Genomic DNA, 19,792 nt, shown 5'->3' with positions numbered 1-19,792 from the left:
ACACTGAATGTGGAGCCCTACACAGGGCTCAATCCCATGTCCCAGGATCATTACCTGAGCTGTAATCAAGAGTTGGACACTCAACTGACTGACCCACCCAGGCACCCCTTGTCAGGTTTTGACATAAAGTTATACTGGCCTCATTCAATCATTTGGGAAGCATCCCAACTCCTCCTCCAATTTTTTTTCAGAAAACCTAATCATAAATATATTTATTTGTTCTTTAAAGGAGAAGAATGGTGAGGAAAATAGAAAGCTCACAGCTGAAATCAGAAGTCACAAGATGAATTCATTTGTCCAAATGACACTCAGCTCCTAAAAGTCAAACTTATAGAGGGATGTTGAAGAGGGACTAAGTTAGGTAATTTCCACCATGTGATTGTGGGGAAATCAGACACAGGCCAGTCACACAAGTCAATTAGTTGTCTGTGTTTCCTGAGCCCAAGTCATCAAGGCTTACTAGCTTCATCATTGGCGGCACCAAAGTTTGATGTTACATATGCAAAGAGAGACTCAAAGAGACACTCAAAAGAGTCATGGGTTTGCCCTCACTCAAAATTTGGGGGAATGACTTAGAACATTGGGAGGGACTCTTGTGGGTTGAGAGGAAACTTGCAGAGGTACTCCAAGTGAACTGTTGCTGTTGGGAAAAAGAAGTAAGGGGTCAGCCGGAACGGAACTGGGGTAGCTCCCAAGTGGGGTGCAGGAGAGGATTGGCAGGGGCAGACCTTGGGAGAGATGTGGGCCATGTGGGCCATATGAGGGGAGCACTCAATGTCTGTTGTAGGTTGTGGGACTTGGAGGTGGTGACCTACAGGAGTGCTGTTTCCAGGAGCCATCCACAGAAATCCCTAGGATGAAGGTAGTGCCAGTGTTAATATCACCAATGATCACAAGGGCTTTTTTAAGAGTTTGGTATATCTCATCTCAGTGCTGAGGCTGCTCAGCAGATTCCTTCATCAGAGTATTTTGGTCCTGTAAAGAACCAAGCTGTGCGAAGAGCTCTGAAGTTATAAAAATCTTTAACATTTTTGATTAGCAAGTGCATTATCATTTTGGGAATTTGATGTTGGCACATTTGTGGGTGGTAGACATGTAGGAATCTATCAGGTTATGAGTGATATTTGCTTGTCTCTCCACTTGTGGGTCCATGGAAAAGTTTTCTCCTTGGCTATTCTCATTATTTGCAGTAAAAGATTCATCAGGAGAAACCCCAGTTCTTAGTAGAGATGTCTTCCAGCTGCCTACATCCTCCTGTGAATCACATGCCAGCTCAAGGAAGCAACAGTCTTTGTATACAGCCCTTTGTTCTTTATTAAAGAATATACGTATGTGTTCGCTAGGCATAAAGCTCTTGTCCACATCCCAGACTTTCAGGTTGTCCCAGGGAAATACATACTTCTTTGCTTTTGCCTTGTCATCTTTGTACCAGGACAAACTTTCAGGGGTAAATATAAACCAGTATCCTTTAGAGCCTCCTTTCATGATGCCACTGATGCTGATGGTTAGCTGCATCTTTCAAATTACTTAATTTCCAAATCTATTTTTCTTGTGAACCTGACTGATTCTCTGCTGAACATTTGCAAAGTTATGAAATCTTTATGACTAGTGTTGGTGTAGGAGACTGGATGTCAATCAATATCAGGACCTAGTACTTTGTCTTCCCTTCTGCTGTCAAATGTGGTCACCAATCATCCTTTCCATTTACTTGAAGAGTCTGGGGAAGTTTGCCAGTCTTTTTTTGTTTGGTGTACTTTTTGACACTGTTGATAAATATTTGTTTTCCCAGATCCACACACCTTAAGGAAGGGTTTGCAATTTGTTTCTTGACTATTGCTCAAAATGCCATGTCTTGAGTAAACAACCCTGTCCTGATACAGTGTATGTTTTTGATTGCATAGGTTATTTCTCTTCACAGTTCTTTCTCACTGAACCCCATCTTTACTGTCTCAGAAGGAAAGCCTTCATAGAAAATACAATGGATTTAAAGCCCTTTGAGAATTCCAGGGTAACTACTTGATCCCCTCACACTGTGATTCTCTTCTCAAAGTCCACGGCAAATTGTTGACCTACCTACAGCAATGCTTTGGTCTTCCTGGTGGGCTCTTCTGGCTTGAAGTGTTTGTAGGCTCCTACTTCACATTCTGTCATTCTGTGGAGGACAACTGTCCTTCTAATTTGTTCCTGAAGTTTGGCAGATTATGTCAAATGTGGTTGGTAAGTTGCTGATTAAGGAACTTCTGCAAGTATGGGGTCCCCATCTGACTGGCAATATGTTTGTAAGCTGAATGTGAGAGAAACAATATCCTTTCCTCCTTCCCATATATATTCTTCCAGCTTCTGTTTGCCACCATCACATAATCCCTGTGAAGAGGCAGCATCTTGTTCTCTAGGACATCTCTGGCATCTGTTTCTTCGTCTATAAAGTCTAGTTTGGTGATGACTCCAGTAGTTTTCAGACCTTGAGAATCAAATTCTTTCCTTTCCTTTCCTTTCCTTTCCTTCCCTTTCCTTTCCTTTCCTTTCCTTTCCTTTCCTTTCCTTTCCTTTCCTTTCCTTTCTTTTCCTTTCCTTTCCTTTCCTTTCCTTTCCTTTCCTTTCCTTTCCTTTCCTCTCCTTTCCTCCTTCCTTCCTTCCTTCCTTCCTTCCTTCCTTCCTTCCTTTCTCTCTCTCTCTCTTTTCTTTTCTTTCTTTCTTTCTTTCTTTCTTTCTTTCTTTCTTTCTTTCTTTCTTTCTTTCTTTTCTGACAGACACAGCATGAGTGGAGGAGGGGCAAAGGGAGAGGGAGAGAATCCCAAGCAGGCTCCGTGCTGTCAGCATGTGAGATCATGACCTGAGCCCAAACCAAGGGTCTGACGCTTAACTGACCGAGCCAACCAGGCACCCTGAGAATCAACTTATTTAGTTATCTTCCATGATCTTAGTTTGTAAGATTGGTATTGGCTGGGGTAACAGCCAGTATCAGTTCTCCTGCATGATGAACTGTGAAATCATTTCTCTGATTGGTGACTGATATGGTGACTGATTTCCTGTGGACACTTTATCCAGGTAGGACGATAAGGATTGGATTTCACACGTGTAGGGAATAGAGTCATAAATAAATTGGATTGGAGGAAATGTCTGCATTCCTTCTGGTCACCTGATCTTTTTCTGCTTCAATTTCATGGCACACACCATCAAAATCTGTTTTCCTGTGTAGTTAATAAATCCAGCATATTCTGCTCATAGTGCAGCACAAGAGACCATCTCGTTGCAATGCCCAACCCCCAAAGGAGAATGTCCTAGATTAGCAGGTAATTATAAAAGGATAGGGAAGACATGGATAGGGCAAGGTATGGGCCAAGTGCACAGGGCTTTGAAACCATCTCCAGGTGTTCCACTCTTCCCAAATTTCCACCTCTTCACAAACCCAGAATCTTGCTCATTAAAAAAAAAATTAGGAATGAAAATAAAATACTCAGACCACTCAGAAGAAAATTATATACAGACACATATATTTATATTTTATATATACATATGCACATTGCAAAGAGAGATACACACATTCATAATATGAAAGTGTACATATACATATGCATGTATACTAATCTGTAACACCACATACACATACAAAACCCTATTGTGGAGCCAGAATGGCAGTAGTTAGCAAAGTTTCACCTTTGGCTCTGCAGAATTTCATTACCAAAAAAAAATTTGTAAGCCATTAGACTTGTTGATTCCCGAGGCCTCTTCCAACCTAAACTAATTTGCTATGTATTTGAATTAATACATCACTTATTTGAAAAATCTTGCTGGGATGGGGTGGGAAGTGTGGTAGAGAATGAATATTGGAGACTGTCCCCTGTTTTACATACGAATCGCTACACCAAATCATACAGCAATCAAATCTTGAATTTTATCGAAAACTGGTTTTATGGATATAGAAATTCTGGAAACTGTCCAATAATTACCCAATAATGATCAAGAAGCACCTTTAACACCTGTAATGTCTGTTTGCATTTTGTAATATTTGCCAGGCTTTGTAAATGAAGAAAGCTTTTGAAATGATTATGAGATCTAGCCATAAAGATCCATCAAGATGTGAAGACCTTTCCAGCAGGGCAATCCTGAATATTAACACAGCTACCAAAAACAGATGAGATTCTCAGTACAATTTGTAGGACAGTACAAGTTGTTGTCTTGAAGTGAATTAAAATTTGACATTATCGTATTCTTTGAATTGGCTACTTGTAGAAGAACATAATATCTAATTAACTTTCTGATATATCTGATCAAAGAAATTGTTTTACAGCTGAAAATACTGTATCAGAACTCAACATGGTTACATAGTATAACAAAAAAGTGATTTCCTTTAGCATTTCTTGTTTATTTTTTTAAAAACATTTTAATGTTTATTTATTCTTGAGGGAGAGGGACAGAGAGAGGGAAAAGGGCAGAGAGAGGGAGATACAGAATCCTAAGAAGGCTCCAGGCTCTGAGCTGTCAGCACAGAGCCCGATGTGGGTCTCAAACCCATGAACCACGAGATCATGACCTGAGCTAAAGTTGGACGCTCATCGGACTGAGCCACCCAGGTGCCCCTCCTGTTTTTTATGATCATACTTTAAGTTGCTTATTCTTCATGGTCAGCTAAACTTTCTACATGAGTTGTATTTTAATCAAAAAGTTTTATTCCCCATGCTAGGTTTATTCTTTATCTGGCTAATTAAAATCACCTTTTACTTTGTAAGTATTATACCACCCCTCCCTTTTTTCAAAGTCTCATGTTTCAACAAAGCCTTTAATAGTATGTTACAGATTTACAGCCTGAAAAGCTCAGTTTCAGTAAGAATACCTCATTTAGAGATCGGTATTTTTGTGTACTCTGAGAAGACTTCAGGCGACATATTAGATATATCCTTCCTAATGGATACCAAATATATATATATATATATATATATAATATATATATATATATATATATATATATATAAAATTCATAGTGTAAAAAGATGTTCTCGTGTATATATATATGTAATTCATAGTGTAAAAAGATGTTTTCGTGGATTAAGAAGTTAAATAGATTCTTCTGTATTCTGTAATTTTCTGTTTTGGACTTTGTCCATTTTTCAATTCTCTTCTACTTACTGAAAGAGAAATGAGTATCTTTTCCCTACAATTCTGAGATTTTCTGGCAAAATCACATAATGTGTCCTAAAATTACTAATGTTGCTTACCAATTACAATGATCTGAATAATCACTATAGTCGAAAAACTTTCTCTCAACAAAGTTCCTTAATCTTTACTTTAAGGAGCAATTTTTTTAAATTTAATAGCATTTAAATTCAATTTCCTGGCCATCTCATCTAATTATATTTTAGAGTAATTTATGCATTATTTTTATTTATTTATGGCATAAACATCTTCTTAATTTTAGAAAATAATATGAATTGATTCAATACTCTGAAGTAATTATTAAGTTCCACCCTTCTCAGTTGTTAAAAACTATGTGATTCTATGTAGGAAATTTGAAAAGGTAGTGGTAATATAAGATATCTCTATTTGTTTATAGGTTAACCTTTCTAAATATATTGTTCCTACTAATTTGTATCATTTGTCATAAGGTGTCAACGTAGCCTTGTGATCGATTTATAACAATATTTCTGTGACATCTCTACATCATATTTCTATGGCCACATATGATCTTATATGTTTGCCACTTCTCTAAAAATATTTTTAATGTTTTCTTTACCAGTCTTAAGAGTAAATATAAATCAGAGACTAATTAATGATGATGCCTTAAAAAAAAGTGACACTACACACCCTTCAACCTGGGATATTTTCAGTAGCAGGTATACTATATTCTTTGTTTATATACTAAGTATACTAGGTATACTATTTATTTGTTTATTAATCTCCATGTAATCGCAACATAGCAGTGTCACATGGACTACATGAAATCCACTGAACGTAGAAATACCAGTCCTCCGTTAATTTCAATCTTGCATCACCATTGCTCTCTGGAAACCTCTATCCATCTGTGCCAGCACAATCAAGATGGTTTTCTGAAGCCACTGTGTAGTCTCAGGAGGTCTTTGTCATCGTTTGTTAGATCTTGGACCGATTATCCCTCTATTAAGACTAAGAGAAATTCTTCCATTCTTCTTTCATGGGTCGATTAGCAGTAGGTCTTTCTCTCCCTGTGTTGGCCAAGCGGAAGACGTGTCTAGGAAAAGCATCTTGTCTTGGGATTTACATCTTCATCTCAGGGAAAAAATGACTTAGTAAGTTTGCTAGATTAAATAAAAGATTGGCTAGGTTGCTCAGTTCTGTAAAACTAAAAGACCTTTATTAACAGTGCAAGTTAAGCCTGAAATTCATCTGGCTTTGAAATTATTACCTTTCAACATATGAAAGCTGTTTACCTGACACACAGTAACAACAAAGTTGCCTTACTCTGGAGTTACAGGTGGAGGTCACTTTGGTAAGTAAGAAAGTTGTTTTGCTACAGCCTAACATCAGATATTCAACTCTCATCATTTTAAGCTCTTTTTCTACATACTCCTAATGTATACCTTCCTCATTTAATCACTTTGTATTCTCCCCTGGCCATTTGTTCAACTTGCTGTGGCTAAGTAGGTCCGGGATCTCATTATTTCTATATCTAAGGGCATTTTTGTTGTTGTTCTTTAACTTCTTTTCATCACTTGAAACTCTTGCCAACTTTTGTCTTAAAATACTCACTCTCCCTGTTCTTATCTTCTCTTCCATTCACCTTTATGGGAGATGAACTCTTGGTCTATACACTCCTTTGAGTCTGATTTTCCTTAGGACTCAACGTTTGGTCCTTCTGGCTTTTATCCCATTCTCTGCTTGGTCTCATGACTTCAGCTCTGAATGATCTGCTAAAGGCTCTTAAAGTTATGCCTCCCACTAATGCCACTGTCATGAGCTCAAAACCCATGTATCCAAATAGTTTTCCCCACCTGGATATTCCATAAGCACTAGAAACCCTTACAGGCGAACCTCCTCTATACTACTCAAAGCAGTTACACTCCAGTGATTATCCTATTATTTGTTGCATGTGCACAATCCCAACTGGACTCTAAGTATTTTGGAATCTGGGACAATAATTTTTTTTTAATCTTTATATATCCAAACCCTGCCATCATACCTGTACTCTTGCTGTCTTCTTCCTCCACCCTTCAGAATACTCCAGAGTTGGACCTTGGCCTCTCTTCTGCCTGTTTTACCTGAGGGCAGCCTCTTTATCAGTCCCCTTGTGTAACACAGCACGATATTACAGATTATCCTCAACACATCTTTGTGGGAAAGATTTAGAGATTAAATAAAGACACTGGTCCTACATGCTGCTGAATTGAACCATAACTGATTATTCACCTTGGAATCAAGTTGTTTTTGCGACTTGCTGAGAAGAGTTGAACGGATTCATTCTGTCCCCTCCCTATTTATGCAGTTACTGTTTGTCTCTTTTGGAATCCTGGTTCAAAAAAAAAAAAAAACAAAAACAAAAACAAAAAACTAAGTGCATAGATACTACATCAGTGGAAGTACGGTGAATAGTGATGTTAGAAAGGATGGCAGGGGCAAATCATGCCTCTTTTGATTTTTTTTTTCTCCAAGGGCATCGTGAAGTCATAGAAAAATTTTAATCACATTTGTATTTTAAAAAATACTGTTGCTTGTTGTATTTATCTTAGCATAATACTCTCTAGCTCTAGGCACTTTGTGGCAAATGGCAAGATCTCATTCTTTTCTATGGCTGAGGAACATTCCATTGTATATATGATTTCACTCATGTGGAATTTAAATATCAAAACAAATGATCATGGGGAAAAAGAGAGAGCAGCAAACCAAGAAATAGACTCTTAACCATAGAGGACAAACTGATGATACCAGAGGGGTGGTGGGTGGGGGAATTGGTGAAATAAGTGTTGGACGTTAAGGAGTCCCAACCACCCCATGGGCTAATACCACCATCTTGGACATTAGCTTTTCAACGTATGAATTTGGAGGAATATAAACATTCAGACTACAGTAGGCTCCATGTGGGAGTTCTCCAGCTCCTACAAAAGTTGGAACATGTGCTCCAGGGTGATGCCAAAAGTCCTCTTGTGTTGGAGTTCCTTCATGGTGGCTCGTAGTCACCCAAATACTCACTGGCTATCTGTGTGTTGGTGAAGTTGGATGTGGTACGAGGTGGGGGTGATCAATGAAAAGGAAGAGTAGTGAGGGAAGCAATCACAATTGCTATGAAGCTGGGTGCACCGGATTAAAAAATAGTAGATCTGCTAAGTTTGATGAACAGGATTATCAGTAGTGATGTGGGAACTCCATATATAACTAATATTTTACATACATCTATCTTTCTATGGATGACAAGCACAGGATAAGTTGCTGTGGATGTGCAGAACTTTAAATAATACACATCTAAACCAGGGGGCTAGATGGTAAGGACCTTTGCAAACCAGTGACTGGTTTGAGCTGGGCTGTGGATAACGAGGGACTCAATGCAGGAACAGTAATGTATGCGCTAGGCAAGAGGAACCGGCCATTCTCTAGGAAAGCACCATTGCCCTAATAGATGGCCTTGGGGCATTTGGGGAATGGGAGAGGATTCAGTAATGCTTCAGACTGTCTGGAGCAGGCTTTATGTCAGGCACAAGTATTCATGACAGGCAAATACATGGGCTTCAAAGCAGTTGAGTCAGTAAACTGATATAGGGCTCTCTGGGCAGGGCATAAAGTCATGAGTGGTTTTTCTCTGTCTTTCCTATCAGCTACCCCTCAGTCACCATTCCCAACTAATGGGGGCTAGTTGTGAATAAAGAAATTAACGCAGGAGTGAAAATCCTTCTGACCTACATGTCATTCTAAGCTTTTTAGTATGATACAGAAGCCTTTTATGAACTGGTTTCGAATTTTGTTGCCAACTTTCTAGATTGAGGAGATCAGTCTTTACCATGGTGTTAATAAACTACTCTCATGGTAACAATACTATCAGTGGCATGACCTGTAACTTGAAAAACCAGTTAGAAATTTAAATTGCATGGTTTAATAAAAGAGGAGCAGAGGGAATAGTTTATATGGGAGAATTGTATTTTAGATTTCATGAGTTTAGAATTAATGGTATTTAAGTACAAAAGAAAAGTTGAAATATATCACATCCATTGTGTTCTCATTGAAATAATGTTAATTATTGGAAGGGATTAAAAATAAGAATGGGCTTTTTTGAATGTATTCTGTAACCTTCTACTGAGTTACCCAGAGGTCTTTGTTATACTGAAAACAATAATAAAAATTTAAGTGGACAATTTAAGAACAGTTACCAGTGTTTAAACCTCAAGGATACCACAACAAGCAAGATGTGTTCTCACAATTTTTTTTTTTTGCTTTTGTATTTTCATTCTTGTTCTTTTTGAAGTGATAATATCCTGAGATAAATGTCTTACACACTTTTTGCAGCCAGGTACATATGGATTGCTCACAGAATGAGAAATATGTATCCATTAATGTGATATTCACATTTATGTTACAGGAAGGTTCATTCAGGGCTTTTCAGTAGTAATGTTTATGGTTCAGTATTAATGCTTATTTGCATTCTTGCACTCTGGCCATTTGTCTTTGAGTCCATGTGGATCTAGAAGGAAAGAACAATGCTATAGATAATTCAAGAATTAAGTGTTATTGTTGGGACCTACTCATTATAAGTCTCTTATTGCTTCATATGTCCTCTGGTTTCTGGTTCTAAGAGAACACAATGTCCTCTTAGAATTAGAAACTGAGCAGCAATTTTGATTTAGTTATTTGTCTGCTTTTAAAAAATATTATACTTAGCCTTTTATTATCTTAGAACTGGTAAGACATACAATGACAACTTAGATACTATCAGTGCTTGTGGAATTCAAAATCGAGGAGAGAGATCCATTATATACATTTTTAAAAGGTAAAGGGAAATTGATCATTGACCTGAAAGAGCTAGAGAGTTTTGGAAGTTTAGAAGAGTTTGAAGATAGAGAAGTGAACTTTGATCAGCTACTTACATGCATAATCATACATTTTTGGTTAGAAATATATGTAAATATATAGAAAACATCTAAGAAGATTCATACTAGACTGATAACATGGTTGCTAAAACCATTGGTAAAATTGCCAAACTTGGTGGATCTGACCAGCAGGTGCCCTTCCAGTATTTTCAAAGAGATAACTTTAAAATGAGCTTCAAAGGATGACAGAGAGATAGGAAGAGGTATTGACTGGCAAAGCAACAAATGATATAGTAAGGACGTAGACATAGACATAGTAAGTAGTGACACATTTGCGGGAAAACAATTTATTTCATATGACATTCCAGAAAGGACAGTTAGGGCCAGATAAGGTGTTGGTTGGTGTGTTTCTGTTTGCCCTCTCCCTGTGGATGTGGGCTGTTTGTTTCCTTGTCTAGGCTTGGGACGTTGGCAGTGGGATGTTGATGGTAGACTTTGGCTCAGTAAATCATCTATCTACATGAGGGCACTTGGGAGAGATTTGAGAGTTTCCGTCAGGAAACATTGTCTTGGCTCATTTTCATTCTAAACTTGTGAAGCCTCTAATGCCCTCAGAGAGCATCATAGAGGTGGTGGGATACTATTTCCCTTTCTGAGGTACATCTTGGATTTCAGTTGATTCCCTCCTTTGAGTTCAGCCAGCCACTCTGGTGAGAGGTTGACTTACAGGTACATCTTCTAGTCACAGCAGGCGTTTTCATTTGTCCAGATATCATTGTCTCAGATGCCACACTCTAGCCTAGACACTTGCTTTTTGGAAATTATTTTCAGGTTCTCCTTTAGGGTTCTCAGGGTCATAGGTGAACCTCAGGACACCCCCCTTCACCTCTGGAAAGAAAAAAGGGCTCCATGTTACATATTCCACATTCTCTCCTTGTATGTCAAATGGAATATCAACAAGGTTTTTAAAAATAATTTCATCCCTTTGTTTTCCAAATATCACCATTCTTTCAGAAGGTAAGCTACCTATCCATTGGCTTTTTTTCTCTTTTCTGTCTCTGTACTTCTGCATTTAAATAATGTTTCTTAAAATTTACAGTATGTTGCTGGGAACTTGCTTAACAGCCAAATACTATTATTTTAAACTTTAAACTGTTTTAAAATATTTTAATTGTAATGCTAATTTTTAATTTTAATTTTCAAATTTATGATAAAATATTATTTCAATAGCTATATTTATTTTTTCCATTCACTTTGGTTTCATTCAGTCAATAATTCTTGCAGATTTATTTATAGTGTCAGTTTCCTCCAGGGTTATCCTATTTAGATTATTTGCATTGGTGATTTTTGACAAAAACCTCATTCTATGTATGTATGTATGCATGTCTCTCTCTCTCTCTCTCTCTCTCTCTCTCTCTCTCTCTTCCCATTTACCCAATGTAATGAACTCATTTGATGCGCCAACCCAGTTGACAATAAGGCATCAAATTGCTAAAGCAAATCTAGCAAGGTATGTACTATTAGTGGTTACAAAGCCAGGTTGCTGCTACTTCTGTCACCACCTGGGATTGAGATTCCTGTGGCTGCTGCTCCCAGTCTCTCAAATTGCTCTTGGGTACAGCCCAGTAGTGCCTCACTTCCTGACATTGTCTGTTTTAAATTTGTTTTTAATCAATATACAATTGACATACAACATCATGTTAGTTTCAGGTACACAGCATAATCGATAGATGTACATATTGCAGCTTGATCAACATAGTAATATGTCAAGTTAACATCTATCACCACACATAACTACAAATTGTTTTTCTTGTGATATGAACATTTGAGATTTACTATTTTAATAGCATTCAAATATACAACACAGGATTATTAACCTAGTAACCACACTATACATGACATCCCTGGGACTTATTTGTTTTATACCTGGGCGTCTCTATCTCTCTCCCTTTTTCACACACAACCAACATTTTTAAAACTTTACTGTTGAAATGAGCTTGACAAGTTTTTATGCCACTGAAGGTCATTATAAATATTGTGAAAATAATATATTATCACATCAATTTATGTAGATTTGTTTATCTCATGATTGCTTACGTTTTAAAAATTAAATCTCTCCCTCCTGAAGTTTTGGAATTTTTGCTTATAGGACATCATTATGTTTTTTTCAGGTGCAGATTGATCTTGAAATAAAGCATAAAATCAAGCTTCAAGCTTTAATTTACCCTGTCTTACAGATAATAGATTCTTGTTTGCCATCTCACCAAGAACATGAGCGTGGTATAATTCTAACAAAGGACTTGGGCATAAAACTCATTAGCTCATATTTAACCACTGATGAAACACTTACCCAAGCAATCAGAAGAAACCAACATATGCCTCTGGAATCAAGACACCTGTTTAAGTTTGTTAACTGGAGTACTCTTTTACCCAAGAAATATAGAAAAAACCATGTTTATACCAAACCAGTTCTTGGAAGACATAATTATTCATTGCCAGCACTTATGGATATCAGAGCATCTCCCTTGTTAGCCAATGATTCTCAGTTACAGAGTTTGCCATCAACCTATATTCTTACCTGTCAGTATGATTGTGTAAGGGATGATGGATTTATGTATGTCACAAGACTTCAAAATGTTGGAGTTCAAGTTACTCATGACCATATTGAGAATGGGTTCCATGGAGCTTTATCGTTGATGGTGTCACCAGTGTACTTACGTCTAGGTCTCAGGATAAAAGACATGTATATTAGTTGGCTGGATAAGAATTTATAAATGTAATATATATAAAATATATAGGGCCACCAGTTAATGGGTTGTAATTTGTGATATACAAATTATCACAGGTGTGGTACAAAGAGCAATGTCATTTGTGTTATCTGAATGGAGATTAAAATCAGTTATAAAAGTGACTGTATGTCCTTGAGCTAGTTAATTTTTCTTATTCCTAGAACTGCATGTGTAAAATGTATATAATCCTTTTATTTATAGTTTATGATAATTATGTTGGTCCTAATACAAACCAACACCTATTCAAGTTGAGAATAAGAATGGTTACTGACACGTTAGAGAAGATGGCAGAGAAATTATAATAGTGAGTGGGCAAAGGAAAAATAAAGGGAAAAAGTTACAAGGTAATTGGATTAGTTTCCTATGACTGCTGTAATGTTTTACTACAAATTTGGTGGCTTAAAACAGCAGAAATGTTTTCTCTCAGAGGGTCACCAAATCAGGGTGCTGGCAAGAGCCACACTCCCTCTGGAGGCTCTAGATGGAGCTCTTTGCCTCCTTCATCCGATGGCTGTCATTATTCCTTGGGGTAGCCAGATCACATTATCTTCAAGGTTAGCATCTTCAAATTTTTCTCGGCTCCATCTTCACTGGCCTTCATCTGTGCCTCCCTTTTAGAAAGGTACATGTGTTTCCACCGAAGTGATCCAAGATCCTCTCCCCATCTCAAAATCCTTAATTGCATTTGCAAATACCTGCCTTTTTTTCCCCCATGTAAGGTGACATTCCCACGGAGTAGGATTTAGATTTTTTTCTAGAAGGCCTTTTTTTTTTTCACATTTTCAGTCAAATGTTTTAAAAAGGCAACAGATCAACATTATAATTTGTTAAAGTTCAATCACATCTAAATATGCACTCAACGAGGGGAAGAGTTAAGATGGTGGAGTAGTAGGGGTACCCTGGGCTTGCGTCCTTCCTCAAACATAGCTAGATCACATCAAATCATTCTGAATACCTAGGAAATTGATCTGAGGATTAAGAGAACAATCTGCATAATTTGAAGGAGAGAATGTGGCAGGTTAAGAGGTGTGGAGACGTGCATTAGGGGAGAGAAAAGCTGCAGTGCCACAGGAGTAGGAAGACCTTTTTACAGAAAGGAGAGGGAAACAGGGTGAGAGAGCATGGCACTGGGTTTGCACAAGAAAAGGATTTTCTGAGAATCATTGGGGAATTGGGAGGAAATGATTATTGCAATATTTGCAAACAGTGGAGCTGAAATTCCGAGGTTTTGGAATTCTCTACCATTCGTGGGAGTCAATCTGGGAGGGCAGCACTACTCCTGGGGAAAGGAGGGTGGAAGGTCAGCAGTGGACAGCGGATAGTGGGTTGTGGGGAGCCCCTGGGTCACAGTGGGAGAGAAAGTTTCTCTTCCCTGCTGTGCATTTGGAAGATGGTATATTTCCTCTCCACAGACAAAAGACCTGGCTGGTGCCTTTGAGCAACCATTCAACAGCAGGGGACAGAAGTGTGTGCATAGGGCAGATAACCTGGTTCCAGCTTTTGGCTATGCTTCACCATAAACTCCAGGCACCTGTACATCTGTGCAGCCTATTTTCATGGACATAACAAGACCAGGCACAGCACTGTGAGGATCTCCTCTGGAGGGTTGTACAGGTCTCTGGCTCACCTTGTCCTTTAAGATTGTAATTTTGAATATGAGCCATGCACCAGAGATAAAACACAGGAGAGCTGTGACACTGGGCATGTTGACAACCTAGGCACAAATGGGTTGAAGGCAGGGATCTGATTGAAGTGTAGGACATAGGAAGGGAGATGGTTTGCTTGTCTGTGAAGTCTAACTGAACAGAGGTGGGCAGCAGCTCCCCTAGCCAGGAAAGGAGAATGGGGTGATGCCATCTTCCCCCACCCAGTACCTGGTGGGACTTCACCAACCAAAACAGTGCCGCCAGTGGAGGCTGGAACTACTTACAACAAACCTCACCCTGCTGTTCCCTACAGGTGCATCTGTACTAGCACAGGTCTGACAGAAAAGAATTTCAGAAAAGAATTCTGAAAGCAGCTGGGGACAAAATGTCCTTAAGCTACAAGAGTAGGCACATAAGGTTAGCAGCAGACCTGTCCACAGAAACCTGGCAGGCCATAAGGGAGTAGCATGATACATATAATGTGCTCAATGGGAAAAATATGCAGCCAAGAATTCCACCCAACAAGGCTGTTATTCAGAATAGAAGGAGAGAGAGAGTTTCCAAGACAAGCAAAAACTAAAGGACTTTATGAACACTAAACCAGCTCTCCAAGAATTATTAAAGGGGACCGTTGAGTGGGAAAGATACCAAAAGAAACAAGAAAGAAACAGAGACCATCTACAGGAACAGTGACTTTACAGGTGGTACAAGGGCACTAAATTCATATCTATCAATAATTACTCTGAATGTAAATGGACTAAATCCTCCATTTAAAAGACATAGGGCATCAGAATGGATAAAAAATCATGACCCACAGTTATGCTACTTACAAGAGACTCATTTTAGACCCAAAGACACCTCCAGATTGAAGGTCAGGGTGGAACACCATTTATCAGGCTAATGGACATCAAAAGACAGCTGCAGTAGCCATACTAATATCAAATGAGATTTTAAACCAAAGACTATAATATGAGATGAAGAAGGCTACAATATATAATTAGGGGATCTATCCAGCAAGAAGATATAATAATTGTAAATATTTATGCCCCTAACTTGAGAGCAGCCAAGCGTGTACATCAATTAATAACAAACTTACAGCAATGGCCAATCATCTAAGCAGATGATCAACAAGGAAACAAGGGCTTTGAATGATACCCTGGACCAGATGGACTTGACAAGATATATTCAGAGCATTTCATGTACATATGTACATACACACACATATACATAAATAAGTATTTCCTTTTGGTATGAAAATAGTTACACATTATCTGAAGACCTTTCCTCTAGAAGTTATTTGGTCCTGTTTTCATTAATGTGTAAAAAATTCTTTTTTGTTTTTCTTTAAAGACAAATAATTTTTACTAAATTATGAATCAGTGTTGATATTTCTGGTTTGATTTTTTCCCCAGGTATGCCATTTACCTCATTAATATCTAAGTTCAAGTAATTCTTTAAAAACTTTCAGTGACATCTTGAATAATAATTTTTAGTAATTGTTCCATTTCCTTGTTTTGGTTTTTCTTCTCTGGGAAATTTTATCATATCTATGTTAGATATTCTTTCCCTCTGTTCATTATTTGTAGATTTTAAAATCATTTTAATCTTGTTCTTAATCTCTACTTTGCACTCACTTTTTTTTACATTTGAGGTATAGGCCTATATGTTTTGACAAAGGCATAGTATCATGTAAATTTTTCTACAGCGAAGACACGGAACAGCTCTGTTCTGTGTTTCCTCCTGTTTCCCATAGCCCCTGCCAACTACTGTTCTGTTTTCTGTCTCTGTGAGTTTACCTTTCCTGGATTATCATATAAATGGAATCATATGGGAGCCATTAAATTCCTTTTTACTTTAAACTTTTTCCTAATTTAAGGCTGTTTTTCCCTCTGACATTTTCTGTATTTATTTTCCTTTGTGTTGATTCTGGTCTAATCTTCATTTTTGAAACAGTGTTTTGTTTTGTTTTCTGAATTATTTCTTGGTGTTATTAATTAATTTTTGAGTTTTGATAATTCTGGATTATGTTTCTCTTTCACATTGTAGATCATTGTGTTAATAACTTCAGATAATTATAAAACATTAGGATATAGTTTTCCTTTGCTTTGTGGGCAAGTTTTTCTGTTTATGTTCTCATTGTCTGTATAGAGTTTATTCTGCTTCTTATTATGTTTGCTCTTACAAATTGCTCTTATTAATTCTGAGTGATATATAACTACAATCATTTTCTGATGCTCATTTTTACATGAAACTAATTATCTTAACTTCTAGAAGGTATGGGGAAGGCATGGTTTTACAGATTTTCTCACTTTATGACTCTTGAGTTCCCTCTTTTGTTATTATTGTGAAATACTACATTTTGTTCTGGCCATTTAATCTGTATTATCTTTTCCCCTGTCCTGGTTACTTTGGATTCTATTCCCAGCAGTTTAGTCAGTGTGGAGCTCTGTGCCGGAAGAGGCTTTAATTGGTTTATGTTGAGGGATGGTAGGGTCTACACTATCCCAGCCCCTTCAGATGTAATTGCAAATGGCTTGTATTCACCAACTAATAGGGTGCACAAATCCCTGAGAGTTTCAACTGTTTTCTAAATTTTACTAATATTTCTGGTGAATACATGTTAAAATCTTAGTGTATCAAATGCTTTGTTGCTCCCCTGTGCTATCTCTTGTACAGGTATTGATGCTGCACAGGCCTTGTAGGTGTTGGTGAATTGTTCTTACCATTCATACTTAGAGGTTTGTAGGATACTTTATATTCTGGCTCATGTTTTACTTCATATAATGCTGTCCATAGATTTTTGGTTTTCTTACCCAAATTTCTGTGTGGATTCTCCTGGGGGAGATTTGGGGATTTTCAAAAATTAAGGACCCATAGTGGAATATTTGAATTCTTTTTTTTTTGAGTAACTATTAGAAAAAAAAAAAGAAGAAACATACCCAAATTGATAAGTATACAAGATTTCAACAACATAATTAATAAAAATGATTTAATTTACAAATATTGAACTCAATAGCAAATAATGTCATAATACATTCTTTTCAAGTATACTTTGAACATTAAAAATATTCTTGGCCATTAAGCAATTATTGTCAAATTTAAAATGATAGAAACCAGGTAAAGCATATTCTCAGACTCTAGTGAAATTAGGCTAGAATAACAACATAATAATTTAAAAATCCCCATCTGTTTGAAAGTAATAAATGTATTACTAAATAACTCAGAGTTAAAAACTAACTCATTATACAAATTAGAACATGTTTTTAATTGAATGATAATGAAAACACATGACTTGTGGGATGCAGGTAAAGCTGGTCTTAGAAGGGAATTTATAACATACATGATAATTTCTAATGCATACATTAGAATAGAAGCAAGGTCAATTGCCATTTAGCTAAATGATCCATCTGATGAAGTCTTCAGCTTGTATTTTGCAGAATCCCTTCTGCCTTTCACAGTCTAGTCCTCAAAATACCATAAAGTCCCATAGTCACATCAGACTGTCATACCTATGGACTTGTGCTCATACAAACTCCTCTACTTACAAGACCTTCCTGGCCACCACTTTTGTCTAGTCTCCATTTTTGCTCTGTAGACCTCTATTAGCAGCTGTAACACTTTAATTATGTAGAGAATCTCATTTAAGAAGCTCCGTTTTTAAAAATAGTTTTTCTTTTTCCTTGGAACCTGGGGGAATAGTTTGGTTGAGCAGCACAGGGGTCTTGGGGTGAGGGAGAGCTTATAAAAGGATGGAAGGTCTTAAATGGACTCTCTTTGTGACTTACACTTATTAACAGATTCCCTCTGCCATTCAATAGTGAATTCATTTCCTTCTTTATCTTCTCTCTCTTTTGAAAGTCTTAATATAACAAACACCATAAATTTGCTATTGTGTTCACTTCAACTGAATATCACCAATATGTTTTATCTACCTATATGTTTTTCCTATCCAGTCTCTGTTTCCCCTGAGAAGCAGCTAAAATTCTGATTTGGAGGTATGCAATTCTCTTTTTTTTTAATTAAAAATATTTTTTAGATATATGTAAGCAGGCCTAAACAATATGCTTAGTTTTGCTTGCTTTAGGGGCCAAATATGGAATTATATGTTATGTAGTCTTTTGAGATATGACTTTCACTCAATCATATATACACTTGCCATAGATACTGCAGGGAATGTAAGCTTATTCATTTTCACCAAGATATAAAATGTTTTATTACCAGAATATACCAAAATTTATTTAACCATTTTCTTGTTTTGGGGTATCTAGTTTTTCCCCAGGTTTTTGTTTGTTTGTTTTCTGTGTTCATTCTGGTTGTATAGCAGGATAATTTCACTCTGGGGAAAAAACCAAACACTATGTTGGTGTACATGAGTAGCTGAAGATGGTTAATCCAACTAGATAAAATACAGGAACTAAGCTAATCAATAAATTTTCTAAGAATAACTTGATCCAGGATCTCGGGATACATTCCATGGATATATGGAATAAAATAGTCTCTGCTGGATGAACACTAAGAAATAAACTTGGTCCTTGCAGGCTATTTGAATATTGTTAGATGTATTTAGATATTGCTAAATGTATTAACCAACATAAGTAACTTACTAACTTTATACACTGAAATAGTATTGAATTTGGCCAGGGTCTAGAACAACAACTGGCACTCACACATGATTTTGGAGGTGTTCACTAGACACTTGCAGATAAAGTCAATTACTGCCATCTGGTGGTGTCTTTTGGGATTCTGGATTCAAAATCTCCTTGCTGTAGGAGCAAAGTATCACTTTTTGGGACAATTGCTAGTCTCTTATAGAGCCCTGGTGCAAACATCTACCATTGCAGAAGGTCAGTAGATAAGAGCTGAGATACCATTTGTGTAATATGTAGTGTCAGAGAGATTTCTTTTTGATAACATGGATATTATACATATAGGACATATTTGGAGAGTTCAATGTATGGGATTAAATCATCTTGCTATTTGTTTCCTCTTTGTTACATTTGCTCTTTTTTTTGTTTTACTATTTTCTTTATTTTTTATTATTTCAGTATTTTTATGATTTAATTGTTTTCTCCTCTGTTGGGTTATGAGACATACTTCTTGGTTTTATCCTTTTTAGTGGTTGCTTTAGAATTTACAGTATGCATGTTTATGTTATCACATCTAACTTCAAATAACGTTCTACTTCATGGAAGTGGTAAGAACTTTCCAACGGTATACCGCCATTTTTCTCTCACATCTTTTTGGTTATTGTTGCCATATATTTCAGTGCTACTTATGTTATGAACCCAACATTATGTTAATAATTTTTTAAATTATTATCTTTTTAAGCGTATTTAAGATGAGAAATAACATCTGTATTGATCCACATTAT

General features: G+C 36.9%; 1 protein-coding gene and 1 pseudogene across 1 annotated transcript in view; one reads left to right on the top strand and one right to left on the bottom strand.

Moving 5' to 3' along the window:
* Positions 1–12,841, top strand: part of LOC122229956 (arylacetamide deacetylase-like 2) — a 40,207-nt gene extending 27,366 nt beyond the window's left edge. The window contains exon 5 of the mRNA XM_042955563.1: positions 12,158–12,841. Coding sequence (XP_042811497.1) covers positions 12,158–12,760 — 603 coding nt within the window. The 3' untranslated portion in view covers positions 12,761–12,841. The remainder of the gene's footprint in view (positions 1–12,157) is intronic.
* On the bottom strand, positions 928–3,126 carry LOC122230374 (annotated as a pseudogene).
* Positions 12,842–19,792: the final 6,951 nt, after the last annotated feature.

This window comes from Panthera leo, chromosome C2 (genome assembly GCF_018350215.1).
Source record: "Panthera leo isolate Ple1 chromosome C2, P.leo_Ple1_pat1.1, whole genome shotgun sequence".
NCBI classification, from domain to species: Eukaryota; Metazoa; Chordata; class Mammalia; order Carnivora; family Felidae; genus Panthera; species Panthera leo.
This window is presented reverse-complemented; position numbering and strand designations above follow the sequence as displayed.